Below are 20087 nucleotides of genomic sequence, written 5' to 3' on the forward strand. Positions count from 1 at the left end.
AGCTGATTTCAGATTATTAATGATTTATTAGAATCCCTGACTTAAAATCCTAGAGCAGCAGGGTTCAGCACACTGAGATCTGTGGGTCAAATTCAGACCTCTGCTTGTTTGTGTAAAAAAAAGTTTTAATGAAACACAGCCACTCCTATTTGTTTATAACAACTGTGATAACAGAGAACCATGATGATACCAGTATTCATTTCACATAACATCTGAAACATGCTGATTCCAATTTTTGGCAGTGAGCATAGTTCATTTGAAAACACTCATCTGATCATGTTCCTCTTTGACTCAATTTCCCAGGACTCCTGTGGCCTAAGGCATTGTCACTAAACTATGGCCTCCTGTTTTACATGGGAAATGCCTTGGAACCCAGCATGCCCCTTTGTTTATGTGTTTTCTGTGGCTGCTTTTGTGCTACACTGGCAGAGCTGAGTAGTTGTCACTGAGACTGCAAAGCCTAAAATGTTTACTGCCCGCTCCTTTGCCAAAAATGTCAGTGCCTGGTCTGGATAGTCCTTGGGTCAGTCTTTTTTGATTTCCCCACAACTCTTTCATCTTTGCATGTGGATTCACTCCAGACATCCAAATGCTTGAGTGGATATTTCTCAGCCCTCTGGAAATGCTTCTTCTGAACGGCAGGTCGAGAGTTGAGTGGTTAGGAGCGTGGGCTTTGCAGCCAGCCAGTTTGGTTTTGCCACATTCTGGCTGTGTGGCCTGAGCCCTGGAGGCACAGACTCCTTTTAGAGTGGGTTGTCACTCCCTGCTTGGCCACGTGAAGCGTGACTGAGGTGCCTCCAATAACAGAACTTTCAAATGGTATCTCCTCCTTCCCCATCTTTGTTTTGGTGATTTGAAAAAGGAACTTCTTTTGGGATTTGGTAATTCAAAAGTGGTGCCTGTAAGATGTGCCGTCTGTAAGATGTCCCGCGCAGCCTGTGTGGAACGGTTGGAACATTCATTCTTGGGGTGCGGCTGGCATTTCTGTCACTCCCGAGAGCAGTGTGTGGAGCCAGAGCCCTCTGCAGTTCAGCCTCAACCGCATCCCTAGGCTGGTATGGCAGGGCCAAGCCTGTGAGTGACTTCGCAGCAATTGCGTCATGAAAGGTGTCGCTTGCCCCAGTCAATGTCCTTCTTGTTTCTTAGGTGAATTGATCTCTGTCTCTGATGGCCTGACCCAAATTCTGGTCCCCAGTGATCACTTCTTATGTAACAGAACAGGTGCCTTTGTGTTCTCTAAGTCACAGGAATGGAAACCTGGGGCGATGAAAGACCCCCCTCTTTGGTCCATCCATACTTTATTAACCCTGACCTTTCTTACCTGCTTGCTTCTCGGGGCACTGACATGCTCTGCTGTCGATGGGTCAGCAGCTCAGGCTGAAGCAGATGTGGACCCTCACTTTCTCTGCCGACCCCCTTCCCACCAGTGTCCTGTTTCCTTGCTGCCTGGTTCCTCGTGACCTCCACGGCTGTGCACCTGCTCCCCCTCACCTCCTGCCTGCTCTGTCTTACCTCCTGTCTCCTGGTTCTCTGAATTTCTTGGGCCTAGACTGTCCCCTTAATTGGTTCTTATCCTTCAAGCCTCACATGTTGGGAAATGTCTGTGCCATTGGCTGGTGTATGTCAGTGCCTTCTAGGCTTTGTGTGTACAGCTGGAAAAGGCGGCCAAGGTCCCTGCCCTTGGGGAGGCTATGTTCATTTTGGAGGGGAGAAATAATAAACAAGAGAATGTCAGACAGTAATGAATTCCAAGAAGAAAAATGACACAGGGAGATGTGATTTTTTTTTTTAAGTACTTAAGGAGCTACTTTGGGGGAGTAGGTCAGAAAAGGCTTCTCCCAGGAGGTGTCTTTTAGCCCAAATGACACTGGGTGGGATGGGAAGAGGGAGGCCGAGGCAGAGCAGGCCAGGCAGAAGGCAGAGTGTGCACTCCAGGGGCGGGACAGAAGCAGCTGCAGCTCTAAGAGGGAGCAAGGAGCCGTGTGAAGGTGCTGCTGTCAGAAAAGCAGGTGGTAGGGTGACCCTGTGGGCTCTGGGTCTCAGTGTGATGGGACAGGGAGGGATGTGAGGGGGATGAGAGTTCTTGTGATTGCCCCGGCCCTGTTATCCACTCTCACCTCCATGGGGGCTGGGGGGCAGGGCAGGAGGGGTCGGGGGCAGGGTAAGGTGGAAAGAAGTTCTTCTGTTTCCTTAAGATGGTGAAGAACCAGGGTTGGGCTTTGGCTGCTGGTCAGGAGCAATGGAGTAGTAGCTGCTTTGGGTTTTAGGTGGCCCTCACTGGCCTGGGGGTGCCCATTTCCAAGATATTAACACCATTTCCAGTTCTGCTCAAAAACCAGCGGGACACTGGCATGGCTGTCTGAGGTTGCTCTGAAAAGGTAACCCCAGCTCCAAGTGAAGACCTAGGTAATGTTCTGAGAGTCAGACAAGAACTTTTACATGTTTCATTCCACCTCTCCTAGGAAATTGAAGAGAAAAACTTCGGTTGGATTTAATTAGATAGATAAGGCCTGTAAAGGGTTTTTTATTCGGTTTTACCTCTGTCCCTACAAATATGATCAATGACTGTTTTTTAGACGGCTGGGGTGATGTGGAAAACCCTCACTGAAGCGGAAATTCCCTGCCCTGAGGGAAACACACTGTTCCTGGAGTGCAGCTGGTAGGGGAAAAAAGAGCTGGGTTGTTTGGTGTCTGAGGAGACCTTGGTTACTCCACGGTGACGTGGCTGCTGTGATTAAAGAACAGGCTTTCTGATGGAAGAAGCTTGGAACCTAAAAGTGGGCCTCTTCGGGGCTTGAGGCTTTTCCAGCGATTCTGTCGTAGAGATCCAGCCCTGCGTCCCCACCCAAGCCAGGCCGAGTTCACAAGCACACCCAACCGAGTCTGGAAGTGTGAGGAGGACCTCGCAGTATTTAGACAGGAGGACAATCAGGATATGGGTCTCTGGGAGGAGCTGGAGCCTCCTCCCTTCGTCCACAAGAACTTGTCCTTCATGCCTCGGCACCTAACATGTGCTTCAGGTCCTGGCTCGGGGAGGGTATGCACGTGTGAGGGGCCCCTGAAGTAGGGTTCCTCACCTGCCCTGGTGGCCTTAGCTCCTCTTCCCAGTTCTGTCTTGATGTTCTTTTTCTGTCAGCACTGCTTGGGCTGACCTCTTGCCACTGCAGCTGCAGAAGAGGTGTGTACCTCTCTTGTCGGCCTCGGCACCACAGCTGTTTTCTAAGACCAGCTGTAGGGTGATTGCTATGCACGTTCCTGTCTGTGCGTCTCTGCATTGGCCCTTCCCTCCACCTGCATGTCTCCTGTCGGTGGCTCACTCTCTGCTCTCCTGTGGGTTTCTCTTCCAGAAGTAGGGCCCAGCCTCACTGCCATCCCCTCACTGAAGCACAGCCAATCCCTTCTCCATTCTCACTCTTTACGACACATAAGCGACCTGTCGTCACATATTGATTGTATTTGTTTATCATCGGTCTCCCTCACTTAGAATGTAAGCCCCCGAAGAACAGGGATTTTTGCCTATTTTGTTCCCCAGGGCTTAGCATGTGCCTGGCACATAGTAGGAGCCACAAGTGAACAGCAGCTGGCCACCCGCTCCCCACCCCCACCCCCACAGGACTCTGTGTGGTACACTTTCAGCTGGGGCTCCTTTGAAAATCAGAGTAACATGTTTAGTGAGACAAGAAACGAGAAGTTATTCCCTATGGATTCCATGTCCAGGAGGCTCCAAGTAGCTACTGTGCATGCTCCTGACATGGGAACCGTTGTTTTGTTTATTCTGCAAGGCAGTTAGAGAGTGTTTACGTGTGGTTGTGGAAGGGCTTTTTACTAGAGGTGTGACCTTGGGTAAGTCACTGATGTTTTAAGATCGTAAAGATCACTATAGCCTCTATAGTATGACTTACCTCATAGTGTTATAAGGATTACATGTGACACAGCTTCTTAGAGGACTTAGATTAGGGAAGGGCATTTGATACTGTGAGTTATCACTCATCCTGGTCTGCATGTACCTGCATCTGTTACCACTCAAACAAAATTGCCCCTGTAACCTGACATTGTTTATTCGTTTGAACACAGGGTTCTGGGGACTCATTTATGTAGCTAGCTGTCCTTAGCGTTTATAGGGGATGAGGCCCAAGCAGACAGCAGGGGAAGCAAGTTCTGCTTCAGAGAAGGGCAGGCTGGCCTCGCCCCCCTACGCAAGGATGGCCTAGGCTTGTCCTGGAGTTATCTGGGGCTGCGTGGAGAATAGCACAGCGGCCAGGGTTGAGAACTGCTGCTCTGAACTCGACAGCGATGCGGTTAGGCTCCTCACTGGGTCTCTTTCTAAAGGTGTGTTAGCTCCACAGAGTGACTTTGGCTTTTTAGAAACACGTGATGGTCATTGCTCTGTTCCAAAGAGAAGGTTTTCTTCTGGGCTGGGAGATAAGCTGAGAGCTCGTTTGGTCCCTGAAGGGGGCATGTTAGGGGGACGATTACTGGTATGGGCATTGAGCTGGGAGTAGTGTGTGCCAGGCTGCCCTCTCCTAACAGGGAAGACGTCCTGGAGTCAGGTTGAGGACGTGGGGTGACAAGGGGCTTGACCTCTCAGAGCCTGAGTCCTCTTCTCTTCTATACCAAGGCCTGACTCCTAGTCCGTGCAGCTGGCTAGGTGTTGGAAAAATTCAGAGAACAGCCCAGGAACTCCATTCTGGATACTTACAGATTCCATAAAGCACTTGATATTATGAACAGGCTCAGATATGCTCTTTTTTTCAGATGTTGCTGCCGAGAAATTTCCTTTAAATACTGGTGACAGCCCCTGAAGCAGCTCAGGAACAGCATTCACTGCTAGGCACATGTTGGGAGTCAGAGCTTAAATCCGTACTCTATCCGAGGAGAGAGCGTTTTTGTCAGTGAGGCGCATCGGAGCTCCTCTGTCACTTTGTGACGATCATTCAGCTCCCTGTCGTGACCTGGTTTGGCCCTTTGTGACAGCTGCAGGGGAAGGGCTCATGTGAGTGTAGGTGCCAGGTCCAGGTGAGTTACCCACTGTGGGTGCCTTTAAGAATTCAAACGAGATCAAAGTAGTGAGAGTCAGTGGCTGCGATGTTTCTGGGGTGCATATCATCTTATCTGACATCAGGGCACTTGTGGCCAGTTTCTTTGAGTTCTGAGAGTAGAAGTCACTGGACCATATGCATTTTTAAATAGCATTTAATGCCTCTGTGATTGTGAGAGTAATGTGAATGCTTATATAAAATTGAGAGCATATGGAATATAAGGCTATCAAAAGCTCTGGACTCACCAGGCAGTCACCTGGATAGGCATGTTTTCTTTCAATATGAAAGGAAAAAAAGCTCATAACTTAAGCAGCTCGTTGAATCACTTTTTCAAGGCAGTCCAACACAAGACAAAAGATACTGCCAATAAAACACATGAAGGCAAAATGATACCACATGCATCTTTGTAGCCTTACAAATAAAGACAAAAAATAAAATACTCCTTAGGGAGACCTCTTCATGGACGGTGTAGATGCCTGACCACTGTGCTGTACACCTGAAGCTGAATAATATGGAATGTCGACTATAATTAAATATATACAGAGGGTGCCAAAAAATGTACACACATTTTAAGAAAGGGAAACTATATTAAAATTGTAATAGTCAATATATTTGTATACTGATAGCAAAAGATAAATGCAAGTCACGTTTGACTTCTGCTGTTACAGGAGGTGCTCAAAGTGGTTGCCATCAGCATCCAGACACTTCTGATTATAGCGAACTACTGCTTGAGCAACAGTGATCAAAGTGTCTACTTGTATACATTTTTATGGCACCTCCCGTGTGTGTGTGTGTGTGTGTGTGTGTGTGTGTGTGTGTGTGTGTATTCATGGGATGTGGAGTACAGCCTAGGGAATAGTCAGTGGAATTGTAACAGCTATATACAATGTCAGAGGGGTAGTAGATTGGGGGAGGGGTTATCACTTTGTGAGGGGTGTAAATGTGTAACTATTACATTGTTTTGTGCACCTGAAACGAATACACACACACACACACACACACACTTCTTATCCTCAAATCCAGATAAATTTTTATTTCCTTCCAGTCGTTTTCTAAAATGCAGATGGATAGATGTGTGTGTACGTTCGTTTTCAAAAAAATGTTTTATTTTATATACAGCTTTTTAAATTCATCTTGCTGTGTTTCCTCATGCCTATACCTTTTCCTTTTTCATCATCCATTCAATTAATATTTATGTACTTCCTAACGTTAACAGCTGGTGGCGATAAACACGGATGACGAGACCTGCTCTCTGCCCTCCCTGAGTTTCCAATCTAGCCATTTATTTCATCTTACGAAGGAAGGGACCTAATGTAATTTAACCTTTTTGTTGGGTATTTGGGAAGTTTCCAGTTCTTACCTATAATAAGTAACACTGTTCTCTTTTATAACTCTGCTTTGAATGTCCTTGTACGTAATGAATGGAGTGTGTTTTGATCATTACTATAACTGTATTATCTTTCTGTGGAAAGGTCACTTTAAAATTAGTTTAAAAATGTATAACTGATGAAACTTGACATTCCTGGCGGTCGATGGGAATGAGAGGTGGGGGTTAATTCTTTTTTCATTAGCACCTTCCTTTCTCATTAACTGGTTTCTTTGGAGCCACAAAGCCAGCGCTGTTGTTCACACTCTGCCTCTTGGGGTGGCCACGGTGAAGAGAGATTTGCATTAGGACCAAGCACCAATGTAGATGATTTCTGGCAGTTCAGATGGTAATCCTTGCTTGTTGCACAGTTGGTTTTGTGCCAGTGAATTGTGGCGGCTGCACCTTAAACATACGAGTAATTCTCAACCATGGCTATGCCGGGAATCCTTGACGTGTGGCTTCTGCAGGTTCGCCCTGAGTGCCTTGAGGATGGGGCTTGGGAACTCAGACTCTGCAGGTGAGCCTGAGGGACAGCAGGCTGGACTACTACTGCCTTAGAAACATGTCCCAGGGGAGTGGGGTGGGGACAGCATAGGCCCCAAACACAACCTTGTCCATAATCCCTCGAATACTGATTGACTTGATGATCTCGGCAATCAGGGTTCACTCCCTAGTGTCACAGCTTTACTTGATAGGCCCATAAACCTTTTTCCACCAGCAGAACCCCTTTTTCTCCTCAGATCCCATCTGTGAAGGAAAGTATAGACTCCAGCTATGAAGGAAAGTATAGCTGGCTGTGTATCCACTTGGCTGGCTTGCTCTAGGATGTGACAGCATCTTTCAACCCTTCTTACCCACTGACGTCGTGGATTCCTGGAAGGAAAAACTGGCAGACGCTTTTAGAGCACTTGTGAGATTTTGTTGATCTCACCCTTTATCAGAGAACTTCTAGCATGATGGAAACCAAAGCTTACTATCCCCAGAGGGACTTTTGAAATGTTTTCAACTACTTTGATCTCATCTTTATTGTGTACAGTTAAGTTTTAGGAACACTGAATTGTGGTAGTAATGTTGGGATTAAATTTTTATTGCTAAGGCTTTGAAGCACAAACACGATTTTAAAAGATTGTTAGTAATTGAAAATTGTAATCCTGCTGAGGACACCTTTTACTGTTATAATTACTGTAAAACAGTGATAAGTATTAACAAATATTATATGAGAATTTTGAGGAATATTTTCACCCTGATTTGTTTATTAAACTCTATAGAAAGTATTCTTGAGTATATAGTCTTTTTAATGATAAATGGGTTATCATTAAGACTAAAAGAGAAACAAAAATACTCCGGTATTAGTTTAAAATTGCAATAAAACCCTTAGTGTTTTAAGTTCAACTAAAATACAAAGGTGAGACATAATTTCATCCCCCAGAAAGGTATACTTTATGTAGCCTTATAGGTGGGAAGACTGCAGTTCGTTTCTTTGTTGGTTCATTCACTTACGTAACACAAGCTGAGTACTGGAATGTACTCTGGGACGGTTGGTAAGGATGTGTAGATAGTCTTGTCATCAAGTGTCTTTCATCTTGTCTTGGACTGTCTTGAAATAGTGACTCCCAATAGCTGCTTGAGTTGAAAATGAACGTTTTTCTTTCATATCTGGAAAGAAGAAAATGCCTACCTCGGTGACTGCCTAGAGAGTACCATTTTCATTTTAAGGCAGAAGGGATGGAAAGGCAGATTTTTAATTATTTTTCGCGTCGGACTTGCTTCCAGAACAGTGGCATCAGCAGGTGTTGAGGGTGGTTGGGATATGATTTAACATGGCAGCTGCCCAGAGGTTCATCCCTGGTAAGTGTGTTCAAAAGCAGTAGGTGAGACACGCTTGCCGGCCGGCCGGTCCATGATGGTTCTTTAGAGGCAATGTAGCATGGTCGATAGGGGCCGTCAGTTCTGGGACCAGCCTGCGGGTATGGACCCTGGTCTGCAATCACCTGGAACACATTTCTTAACCTCCCTGTGCTCGTCTGTAAAATGAGAGTGGCAACAACAGTAAGTTCAGCATACTTCCTTTCTTGGCAGGGTCAGATGAGTTAATCCGTGAGAAGCGCTGAGGATGGTAGCTGACACATAGAAAGAGCTCAGAATGGTGATGACAGACTGGTAGCCGTTGTCAGTAAGGGTATTGGATGACAGCTGTGATGGCGAATGTCAGTATCCTTCCTCCTCCTCATGAAGTCTGTTGTACCATGTGAGAGTCACAAATCTCAGCTAGGTAGGGTCAGCAAGAGATAGGTCACACTTATTGGTGCACTGTATTTTCAGAAATGAGGAAGAATATTCTAAGGTGTGCTCCACCAATAACTGTGGGTTGGGGATTCTGTCCAGTAGTCCTGTTGCCTTTTGACATTGTTGCAAAAGGTTACCAGCCCTTGAAGTCGAATGGCATCTATTTGTAGCAATGCCTCCAGTGGCTCAGTGAATGGAAGTCACACGTAATGCAAGTTCAGTGAGTGGCTTCTTGCACTTCTGTCCCATAACCCTTCTGTCTGAGTTCTGCCTTATCTCTCCACAGAGGGAGAATTTGGGAAGCCAGGGGTGGAGAGAACATGCCTAAGTCAGTGGTTCTCAAATGGGGGAAATTGTGTTCCCCACCAAGGGACTTTGGCAATGTCTGCAGACATTTTTAGTTGTCACAGTAGGGGTATTGCTACCATCATGTAGTGGCTAGAGGCCAAGAATGCTGCCAAACACCCCACAATGCACAGGATAACCCCCTACAACAAAGAATCATCTGGCCCAACGTGTCAATAGAATTGAAACTGAAGAACCCTGAGTTAACCCAAACACAGCCAGGCTTCTGTGTCTGACTAACTAGTGAGTAATAGTTAAATGGCATTTTTACACAGAGACCGCCTGCTGGTAATATAGGCTCCAGGTAAAGAGGCTGGAGATGGGGGAGATTGATATCCTTTGTCTGAGGAGTGGTTTCTCTACTGAATAGAGCCAACTCTCAATGGCAACGTGGCCCCCCATCTGTGTGGCTGGCCTCTGGCAATTTTCAGAACTCTAGAGAACCAGTCAATGATCCAGTGTAAGAGCAAAGCTGGGCGCTGACTCCCGCTGTCATGCCAGCTAATGATGTACCAGGGACAGACTGAGTCATGCCGACCGTGGGACTGCCGCCCTCGGCAGAGAGTGATCTCATGACTCTGGATAAAGGGATAAAGCTTTGCATTACCCAGGGGGTGATTTCTTTTGGAAGGATGGGAACATATTCCAGAGGACGGTGTGTGTGTGTGTGTGTGTGTGTGTGTGTGTGTGTATTTAGCTGATAGGTATGTATTATTGCCTACTATGTGCCAAGCAGTGTTTAAAACATTTTATAAATGTTAACTCATTAGACCCTCATAACTATCCCAAAGAGGCAGACCTATTATTATCACCCTTTTACAGATAAGGAAACAGGAATGGAGAATGAGGACTCAAACCCAGGAATTTTGGCTCCAAAGTCTGGGACCCTAACGCCAATGTATGGATGAAAGACACTGAGGTTTTCTACCTTGGCTCTTGACTTTTGCCTGGTCCCAGTGAAGCATCAGGGAATTAGGCAGACCTGAGTCAACTGCCCATTCTGACTTATTATCTGTGTAACCATGAACACGTCACTTCATGTCTATGAACCTCAGTTTCCTCATCTGTAAAATGAAGTCATATCTACCTCACGGAGAATGTGGGAATAACATATGGTTTCTTCTATACGTGTGTGGCACATGATAGGCATTCAGGAAATGTTAGCTTCCTTCTACCCTTCTTTGTTATAATCATATTTTTGACCCTTTTGCTCTTATGTTGTGGCCAGCTTGTCTGCCTGCCTGTAGGTGAGATATACACTGAAGAGCAAAACATAGGCCTGGTCAGATACTTGTTAGAATTAATGAGTGAACAAATTGCTACAGATCTTAACATTGTGAAGAAGTCTGATGTTTGGGGAATGATGAAATGATCCCAAGCACATCAAGCCAGACTTTCAGGCTAAGGATGTGGGTTCTGTTTCTATTTATAGTTTTTAGTCAGTTCCAGTGATGTTGTGTGTCAACAACTGAGAACACAAACTTCCATGTTATTACATACCCACATTTCTGTTCTGATGAGTTTCCATTTTGACCCGGCAGAATAGGGCAGCTTGGGTATTATCTTAGCCAAAGTTAGTCGGCTGTACTCTGAGGTGGGTGAATTAACTACCGTGTTTCCCCGAAAATAAGGCCTAGCCGGACCATCAGCTTTAATGCGTCTTTTGGAGCAAAAATTAATATAAGACCTGGTATTATATTATATTTTACTATATTATACCCGGTCTTATATTGTATTATATTATACCTTGTCTTATATTAAAATAAGACCGGCTCTTACATTAATTTTTGCTCCAAAAGATGCATTAGAGCTGATTGTCCGGCTAGGTCTTATTTTTGGGGAAGCACGGTAGATGTGTGTTTCCTTCCTGGTCAGATCACAGTTCCTGCTCAGAGCACGTTTGCTCTGTTCCAAGCACAATGGAAGGTGGCAACTTCCCATTTGTCTCACTTTAGGAATTGACTACATCCTGCTACTATACTACATTGTGTGCTGTTCCCATGGCTCTTTCCCAATTCAGTTCATAAATGAGTCTGGATTCTGTTCCCATGGATGGCTATCATACTGTCCTTCTGCCTTTCCCATATGTACAAGTCAGTCTATCTTTCTTTGATTGTGAATTTCCAGAGGAGAAGGGCTAAGTTCATCTCTGTGTGTGCATATGGAATACCTTGTATACAAACTTAGTAAATGCTTATGTACAAATAAAGATATGACTATTATTTGTCCAGAAGGAAGTGTACTACTACCATGTTTCCCCCAAAATAAGACCTAGCCAGACCATCAGCTCTAATGCATCTTTTGGAGCAAAAATTAATATAAGACTGGGTCTTATTTTAATATAAGACAAGGTAGAATAGAGTAGAGTAGAGGAGAATACCAGGTATAATAAAATACCAGGTATAATAGAATATAATACCAGGTCTTATATTAATTTTTGCTCCAAAAGACTCATTAGAGTTGATGGTCTGGCTAGGTCTTATTTTCGGGAAAACACGGTATAACTGACAGATATGTAAGAAAGGGAACCCAACTCTTAAATGTAAGTACCATGAGAGAATACCCCAGCATTTAGAGCAGTGCCTGGCACATAGCAGTTGTTTGATAAATATTTTTTGAACAAATGAATAACTTCAGTCTTGAAGTATTTTTCTAAATCTGATTATAGTTACCTGGGTTATCTAGCATGCTTGGAAACCTGAACTGTAGCTTTTATTATTACTATATGTAATCAACAGAAATAAAGACTTGGCAAAAAAAACTTGGGACATACTCGAGTTCACGGCACTAAAAATAACGATGAACTCGATCCCGAAGCTACTTCAGGACTTTGCTATGCTTTGGGGTTATGATTCTGTGCGTCAGTAACGGTCACATTATAAGAGGAGGAATTTAATAGAGTGCTTTGTAGGATGCTAAGTAACATGGAGTTTTCTCTATCAGCCTAGTAGCTAAAAATACTTTTATGTCATTAATTGCCCAACTTGCATCCCAGAACAGACCAATTTGTTTTGTACTTTCTGGGCCACTTGAAGATGGCCCCTGTCATCTTTTAAGATAGTTTGTTAGGACAGGTCTTGGGGCAGTACTTTTTGGACTGTACCACTTGTTATTCCTAATCTCAGAGAAAGAGAGAGCATGTGCATTGAACAAATACACAGTGGCCAAAGAATTTTTAAACTATCTACATTGTCTTTTACAGATTTGAAGAAAACTCTTGCCGTGTTGTTGGATAATATTTTGCAGCGCATTGGCAAGTTAGAATCGAAGGTGGACAATCTTGTAATCAATGGCACAGGAACCAACTCGACCAACTCTACGACAGCCGTTCCCAGCTTGGTAGCACTTGAGAAAATTAATGTGGCAGGTAAGAAGGGAGATTCTGTGTCCTGATGTGGTGGAGCTGACCCCTGATTTGAACTGGGAAAAGAATAAAGAAGCGCAGTGGTTGCTAGTGTTATAAGCTAAATCCCATAAACTTGGTATGGCCTCTGTAAAGCTACACTTTTAATTTAGTTTTGAAGAACATGTTAAAATGCTGTTACAGTCTCATGATGTGTGATAACTGGTGGTTTCTGTGACACATTTCACCTAATGAGCTCCTGGAATTCACTTTTAACGAGAGGACTCATAGCACGGGTAAATGAAATAGAGAGATTACCTCGGAAGCTCATGCCAGTTAGAGTTACTTCTTCTCCATTTTCATCAGACAATTTCAAAAGTCTATTACATATAATAGATTCTCTCCTCCCTATTGTTAAAGAAGAGCCACCATTGCAGACAATGTCTCCTACATGTATATTGCAGAAATATAAATTCTGGAAATGGCACTTAGGAAATAAATGGCCCCTGCCTGATCTTGGGTTGACTCTGTAGCCACTCATGGAGGCCACTGCGCAGTTCCCACTGGGATTCATTTTGCCTGGTCCCTTCTTCAAACTGGAATCTTGCATGAAAGAAGAGATTTTAAAAAAGCCCCAATCATATACAATATGTATTGCCCACAGCTCCCTTTGGACCCCCCATCACACTGCCCTTGGGTCGGCCTCTGGGTCTTTGTGGTTGAGCCAGGTCTTGCTCTTGTTTGGCAGACCACTGTGGTTTCCTAGGGACCCAGGGCAAAGCAAAGAGCTAGAGGATTAGGGTTAGGTACTTTGGGTGAATCCTTGTGAATACTCATTCAGTGCCCCTGGTAGGTGGTATCCAGACTCCAGTTAATGGATAAAATATGTACGTAGGTTACTTTTGAAATTTTTAAAATTCTAGTTTAGTACACTTTGCTGGCTGTTTTCTCTCGCCTCCTTTCTTGGAGAAATTCACAGACTTAATTAGGAGAGATTCCTTTCCCACCTCCATTGTCAAAACATTTAATTGTTTTCACCTTATGTAAGTTTGCTGTATTACCTGTGTGTTATGTTCTTTGCCCTTTAGCAAGTTTTAAATTGCAGAATATATTTCTAAAAATCCAAAGTATCTAACCAAACAAAGGTATTACAAATAACTTTTAATTACAACACAGAGGCAGTGTCATCTAGGCCATAAATCCTGCCTCGCCTGCAGTTTCCAACAGCTTCTGTAATTAGATAAGAAAACCTCCCACTGTGTTGAGCGCTTATTAATAAACAGAACCCAGGCCTCTCCAGTCTCCACTCCTCCACCCCTGTCCCCAATACGAAACACTTGAAAAGTCCTATCTGATTTCATGGCAGTTCTGCATTCTCGTAGTTCTGGAGGTGGGTGGGGCACTCTGCTTATAACTTTGCTGCCTCCCACTGCCTCTGTCCTGTAGGAACTGTGTAAATATGTCTGCTGTCATTCTCTTCCCTGATACGTCTTGCTGCTGCTTCTGGCTGTCCTGTTTGTGAGCCATGCTCCTCAGGGAGACTTTCACCTCTGTACTCCAAGGCCCAGGGTACAGAATCTTGGGTAGACCTCTAGGAATGACATGGGAGGGAGTTGGAGGCAACTTCTTTCAAATGAGATCCCAACCCTGTGTATGGAGCCAGCTTACTCAGTTAAATATCTCTTGAGTACATTCTCTGCACCATTGGCTCTGAGTGCAGCTCCTTTACATATGCCACGGGTCCTGTGTTTTTACTAATACTTAAAGATCCAAAGTATTTTTTTTTTCTCTTTTGGGGAAATGGGAGAAAATTTAGAATTATGCCTTTAATAATTAACCTCATTCTCACTTTTTTGTATCTTTCGTGTGTGTGCGCGTGTGTGAGAGAGAGAGAGAGAGACTTCATGTATTCAAGATTTTTACTGGCAAATTAGAAGAATAAAACATATATGTAAAATAACAAACTGTGGTTACTGTAAGTGGGGGTGAGTATGGAAGGCTCCTCTCAGGAAGGTAAAGGTTGAGGTAGGCAGGATTGCAGCGTAAGGGCCTCTTGGAGAAGATACAGACTAGAATTTGATTGTGACCCAGAAAGAAACTTGGCAGGAAGGTGTGGAAACTAACGTTTAGCAATCATTTGGTAACACCAGTTACTGTTCCTGACTCTTGGAGGCACATGCTTTTACTTAATCTTCTCAGCATCCCTGAGAAGTAAGTGGTCTCACAGGTTTTACTGAGTTAATTATTTGGGAGATGGGGAGCTTGGGTACCGGAATCCCCTAAGCTCAGTGTAAGACCTCCTAGAGCCATATACAGAAGAGATTATGTTCGTTCTGTCTTTCTTGCTTTCATTTGTAAATTATTGCAAATGGATGAGTCTGGGAAAATGTGCTATCGTTTTCTTAGAGGTTCCTAGAGAGCTGACGGTTTTCCTGGGAAATTTAATAACCTTTTTAATAAGGAAGTTGTTTGTTGTGTTCTTTTTTTAATGTTTGAGGGTCTTTTTCTTTGGTTGACCTGTGTATTAAAACAAAACAAAACAAAACAAAAGCTCCTCCCTCTGTGTGCGTGGGTGCATATGTGTCCCTTCCCTAGATATTGTGTTGGCCACAATGGATGTAAATATGAAATAAAGAGTAAAGGCAACCTCTTTTATTTCCCGCAGAGGTTGGAGGGTCCTTTACACCTTTTCGAAGAGCCAACATATGTTTTGTATTTGTCATGTCTATAGATTAGGATGCCAGCAAGAAGGACAAGAACGTAAGTTTGTAGTCCTGGTTCACTGTCAACTCTTCATTGCTTTTGTGTCCCTTTCTGATCAGTGGCCGTGCTGCTGGTCTCACACCGCTCTTGCCATAGCAGGAATGGCTCTGGAGCCGTGAGCGAGTTCATTTTGATTGGATTCCAATCCTAGTGGAGTGAAGTTTTTCTTTCTCCCTTTCTGCATTAAGACATGTGGTAATTGCTCAGAAATGCTCTCCCTGGTGTGTCTTTACTGCTTACTCTGGTGTCGTACTGCTCATGATGTTTCTGATTGCTTACTGATGTGTCTTATTGCTTGCTGATATATCTTCTGGTTGGCTGTAAACTGCCTCTCAATTGGGTACCACAGCAGTTGAAGAAGGGCTTCCTAAATTTATTTTCTTTTTAGGGACATTTGTGTGTGTGTGTGTGTGTGTGTGTGTGTGTCCTCTTTCCTTTCTCTGTTTAGCCGTGTTCTATGTGACTTTTACCCAAAATGACTTTTCTTTCCAAATTTATCACTCTTGGGCTCTTTTTCTTATGTGAAAGTGAATGTTCCCCTAGGGAAATTTAGGTGGAAACGAACTTTATTAAAATGAAGAATCATATTGAACTGCATTTTTGAGCTCTGTTTATCTTACTGAAGAGGAAGGTGAATCAAAGAAAGGAAAAAACAGATTTTTAAAAAATCCCCACCTTTCAACCAATCACCATTTCTCCAGGTTTACTACTCTGACAGGACCTGAGTGCGCCTTTGTCAAAATTACCTACTTTCAGAACAATACTTCAGTTTTTTTCAGCTAGACCATTTCTGCTTTTGTCCAGATTTGTGGAGTGAACAGGATTGAGTCGATGGTTCTTTGCCATGTACTAATGTGGGGGCAAGGTGAAAAGCAGGGATGAGTGTAATGAAATGCTTACCTTCTGAGAATGGAAAACATCTGCTTTTATCTTTGTTTTGCCCGTAGTGTCTTGTTCCGAGCCGACCTGTAGAAGGTACTCTATAAATCCTGCCCTCATGGATTGAATTATGGAGGAGAGCATTTGGCTTTACTTCTGAAAGGGGTTTCTTCTTATAGTTTCTCTTAACTTCCTTTCCACTTATGGGGATTTGCTTGGAAGTGGGACTTGGTATCTCATTTCCCTTTTTAAGCCCTCAGCAGGCCCCACCTGTGCAGCAGGACTCTGGTTTTGTCAGTCATGGCTGAGCTTCCCGTACGTGATTCTGGGCAATGGAGGCTTCGTAGCACGTACTGCTTTCAACTCTAGATTGTAATGTTTGCACACCTCTGTACTGCACAGGGAAGGGGAAAGGAGAGTGCGGGCACGTGCACAGGGGTGCTCACTCCCATGCATTTATACTCTTCAAAAACCAGTTGTTGTCTTACAGCATCAGCTGGATAACCAGCCATCACTGGGGGTTCGCTCAAAGGCAACACGTAAACCTAGCATCCCCTTTGTGTTATGACTGCTTACAATTGCAAGGCCAATTGGGAAACATAGTCACAAAATTAAAGGTGCAGGCACAATTCAAGTGGCTGTTTTCTGATATTTGGTCCAAATTGAACATTAGGCGGTCCTGCGTTGCCCAAACAGCAGTTGCAACATGCATCATATTCTAGTAGTTGGGTTTGAAGTGTAGTGTATTTGAACTTAGATACCGTTCTCAATAAAAAGAACCATACTTATTGTTCTTACTATTTGAAAATTGAAAAATGTCCCTGCTGAGTTCCAGGGTTTGCATTGGGAACTGCAGTTTCCCCCCCTTTGTGCTGATAATGAACCTTGAAATTAAGTTGCACCTGTGCTGTTTCATTGCTTGTGTACCAATGTACCAGTTCTGTTGCAGTAGCACCTGAAGTGTCCTACCCCCCCCCCACCAGTGACTCAGCAGGTAGCTTTCCCGGGGTCAGGTATTGGCCAGACACAGGCCCCGCCGAAGCTGTGGGGAGACGGGAGAGATGAAACTGCAGAGACTTCTCTTTTTAGTTGGAGCAAGAAACAAATGTGTTCCTCCTAGTTACCTATCACTTTCTGTTTCATTCTTTGCAAGGGCAGCAATAAATATGTGGCTACTTGTCAGAAACAATTCTTTTGGTACCTTCACAGAAAAATGTATGTCATTATTGGTATAGTTTTCTCTTTGCGTGGTCAAGGGCATTTAGTTGTTTATGATGGAGGAGGAGGGCAGGAGGAGGAAGAGGAAAAAAAATACAGTTCCGGAGAAGTGATGCCGACCTTTGGGCCTATGTATTTATAGCACTGACTCTCAAGCAAAGACGGTGCTATCCCCCACTCCACCCTTGCCCGGGTGACACTTGGCAATGATTGGAGACATTTTGGGTTGTGCCAGCTGAAGAGGTACTATTGACATCTGGTAGATGGAGGCGAGGGATGCTGCTAAACACCCTACAATGCACAGGTCAGCCCCACAACAGAGAATTATCTGGCCCCAAATCTCAATTGTACTATCGTTGAGAAACCCTGATCTACAAGGTTTTATTGGAATCTGGTATTACCACTTACGATTAGGGCAGAGAGATGACTGAGACGTTGAAATTTCTTGATTGGCCAGCTGAGACCTAAAGTCTCCTTCCCTCTTCCCAGCAAGACTGTGCCCAAGTCCCCAAGCCTCCCCCCCCACCCCCACCCCCGCCCTCTTAGCTTTGAAACTGATCTTCGAGACCTCTAAGTAAGAGATTTTATAAACTCCGAGAAGACTATTTTGGGATCCTGACCTTAAGAAACTCCTTTCCTGGACCCAAATCAGTAAAATTTTGGCAATCTGTATTTTACGCCTACTTATATAGGAGGTAATTATTTTCATGAAAGAGCCACTAATTTCAGAATAACAATGGCAAAGTAGTCTGAGAGAGAGGATTTAAATTAGAATGTTTTAGAAGAAATTTCATTTTATTATTTTAAGCAAAGTATGTAATTATCAAGACATGAAAAGAGTAAATGAAATAAGTTTAGGAAAACAAGACAGGTCCCCAAAGATCTACTTTACAGCATGGCATACCCTACACAGCATATTTAGAGAAATATAACAGATGAGTCTGGAAAGGTAGGTTGGGGTATTTGTGAAGAGTTTTCCATATAAAACGAAGGAATTTCTATTTTGTTCTATTGGCAGTGAGGGTGAGTAGATGAGACCTGTATTTTCAGAGTAATAAGTTAATGGCCATTTTGAAGTGGGTCATAGTGGAAGCCCGGTGAGAGGGTTTAGCTGACTCAGGTAGTTCAAAGCCTGAAACTGGACATGTGTGTGAGACCCATGTCAGGGTGGAGCTGGTGGACCATGGGAGAGGGCGAGGAAGGAGCTGTCTTAATGATTCTCAGGGACAGAGTTTCAAGGACGACTGGGTGACGCATTTATCGAGGAAACAAGCCAGAAAAGAAGCAGGATTGTGCAAAGACAGTAGCCGCGTGTTTATGTGGATTTAGGGAGTGTGAATGCTTTGCTGCAAGCCCTGTGGTTTGCAGTAACAGTTTAAAGGCAGTTGGAAGGTTGGCTCCTAGTGCTCAGGAGATGAGGGACAATGAAAGGTCACATTTGTGCAACCAGGCTGCCCTGGGTCAAATCCTGGCTCCACCACTTCATATCTGTGTGACCGTGGGCACATTTCTGAACCTTTCTATGGGTTTTTTTCATCTGCAAAACCAGAGAGATAATAGTAGTACCATTTCATGGGGTTGTTATGAAGAGTCAATGAGTACGTGATCAAATGAGAAACATGCCTGGTACAAAGTCAGTATTAATGAGCATTAAAAAAGCTTAAAAGCTACATGTTGAAACGCTGATTAATATAAGAATGAAGATCGCAATACTAGTTATTAGAATATTGCCACTGACAGTGAAAAAGTTAATAACTAGTATATGTATAGTGACTTATAAATTAGAACATATGTATATATTATTGCATTCGAGTGCTTTAAACTTGAAGAAATTCCCAAATTGATCTTTTTTTGTCACTACTCCGAGACCTTTATTATCAATACTTAGAGGCTTAGCAGGAAATCATGTGTTTGTCTAACCACTTGGTTGCAAGAGGTAAAACGTCTACTGCATATTACCTTAAACAGTAGTTGGGACTCATGTAACAACTGGAAAGTTCAAAAGCTGACGCTGGGCGCAGCACTGCTGGATTCAAACACGGAAACTGTACTGCCTTCTTCATCGGCTTCATTCTTAACACTCAGTCTCTGCACCGTGGTGGCGGAAATGGTCCCGGGAGCATCTAGTTTTCTGGCAGCACTCTTGGGGTGGGTTCTGATCAGGTTGGCTTGGGATGTGTGCCTATCCATGATCCAGTCATAGTGCCATGCTAACTGCCTGGGCATGGATCACTTAGGTTACCCCTGGGATTTCGTGATGGGGGAGGGTCCCTAAGGAGATTCTGAGCAAGCAGATTAAATACGTATGACTGTTAGAGACCCTTGTCACGTTATGGTTTGGATTCCCAAAGTCATCCTAAGCCTGACTCTTAACTTTTCTTTCCTTGAGGGCTCAGAGGGCAAAGCTTCTGGGGTGCTAACCTTTCTGCCCCCTTTGAAATGCTGCTGTGGCAGAGTGTGTTTCAGCCCTGCTAGGAACCAGCCTAGCCCACAGCGTTCTGTTCATGCCCTTATACATGTATGTGTTTTTGTCTGCAACCTGGAATGCCCTTTGTTTTTCTGGCTAGCTCCTATTGTCTTTTTCAAAACGAATCTGAAACACTATTTCCCCTGGTACTGGTGGCCTTGCTTTGTGTTCCCACGAATGCTCTGTGCATCCAAGGAACTTGCCATGCTTTGCCTGCCTCCATAGTAGGCTGTAAGCTCCTCAAAGGCAAAATATCCTATTTTTAAAAGGAAAATGCCTTTTAAACCCAGTACCTCACTGGGAGCCTGGTAAATTGCAGGTTCTCAGTAAGTGTTCATCCAGCTGAGTGTACTCCTCGCTCTTCTAAACACGCTCCTG

The 20087-nt window shown here is 44.0% G+C and overlaps 1 protein-coding gene across 2 annotated transcripts in view; it reads left to right on the forward strand.

Moving 5' to 3' along the window:
• MGAT5 (alpha-1,6-mannosylglycoprotein 6-beta-N-acetylglucosaminyltransferase) overlaps positions 1 to 20087 on the forward strand; it is a 319813-nt gene that overhangs the window by 126181 nt on the left and 173545 nt on the right. For both annotated transcript variants that reach the window (XM_081052606.1, XM_081052607.1), the window contains exon 5: positions 12242 to 12406. In XM_081052606.1, coding sequence (XP_080908732.1) covers positions 12242 to 12406 — 165 coding nt within the window. The remainder of the gene's footprint in view (positions 1 to 12241; positions 12407 to 20087) is intronic.

Source organism: Rhinolophus hipposideros (genome assembly GCF_964194185.1).
Source record: "Rhinolophus hipposideros genome assembly, chromosome: 6".
Lineage (NCBI taxonomy): Eukaryota > Metazoa > Chordata > Mammalia > Chiroptera > Rhinolophidae > Rhinolophus > Rhinolophus hipposideros.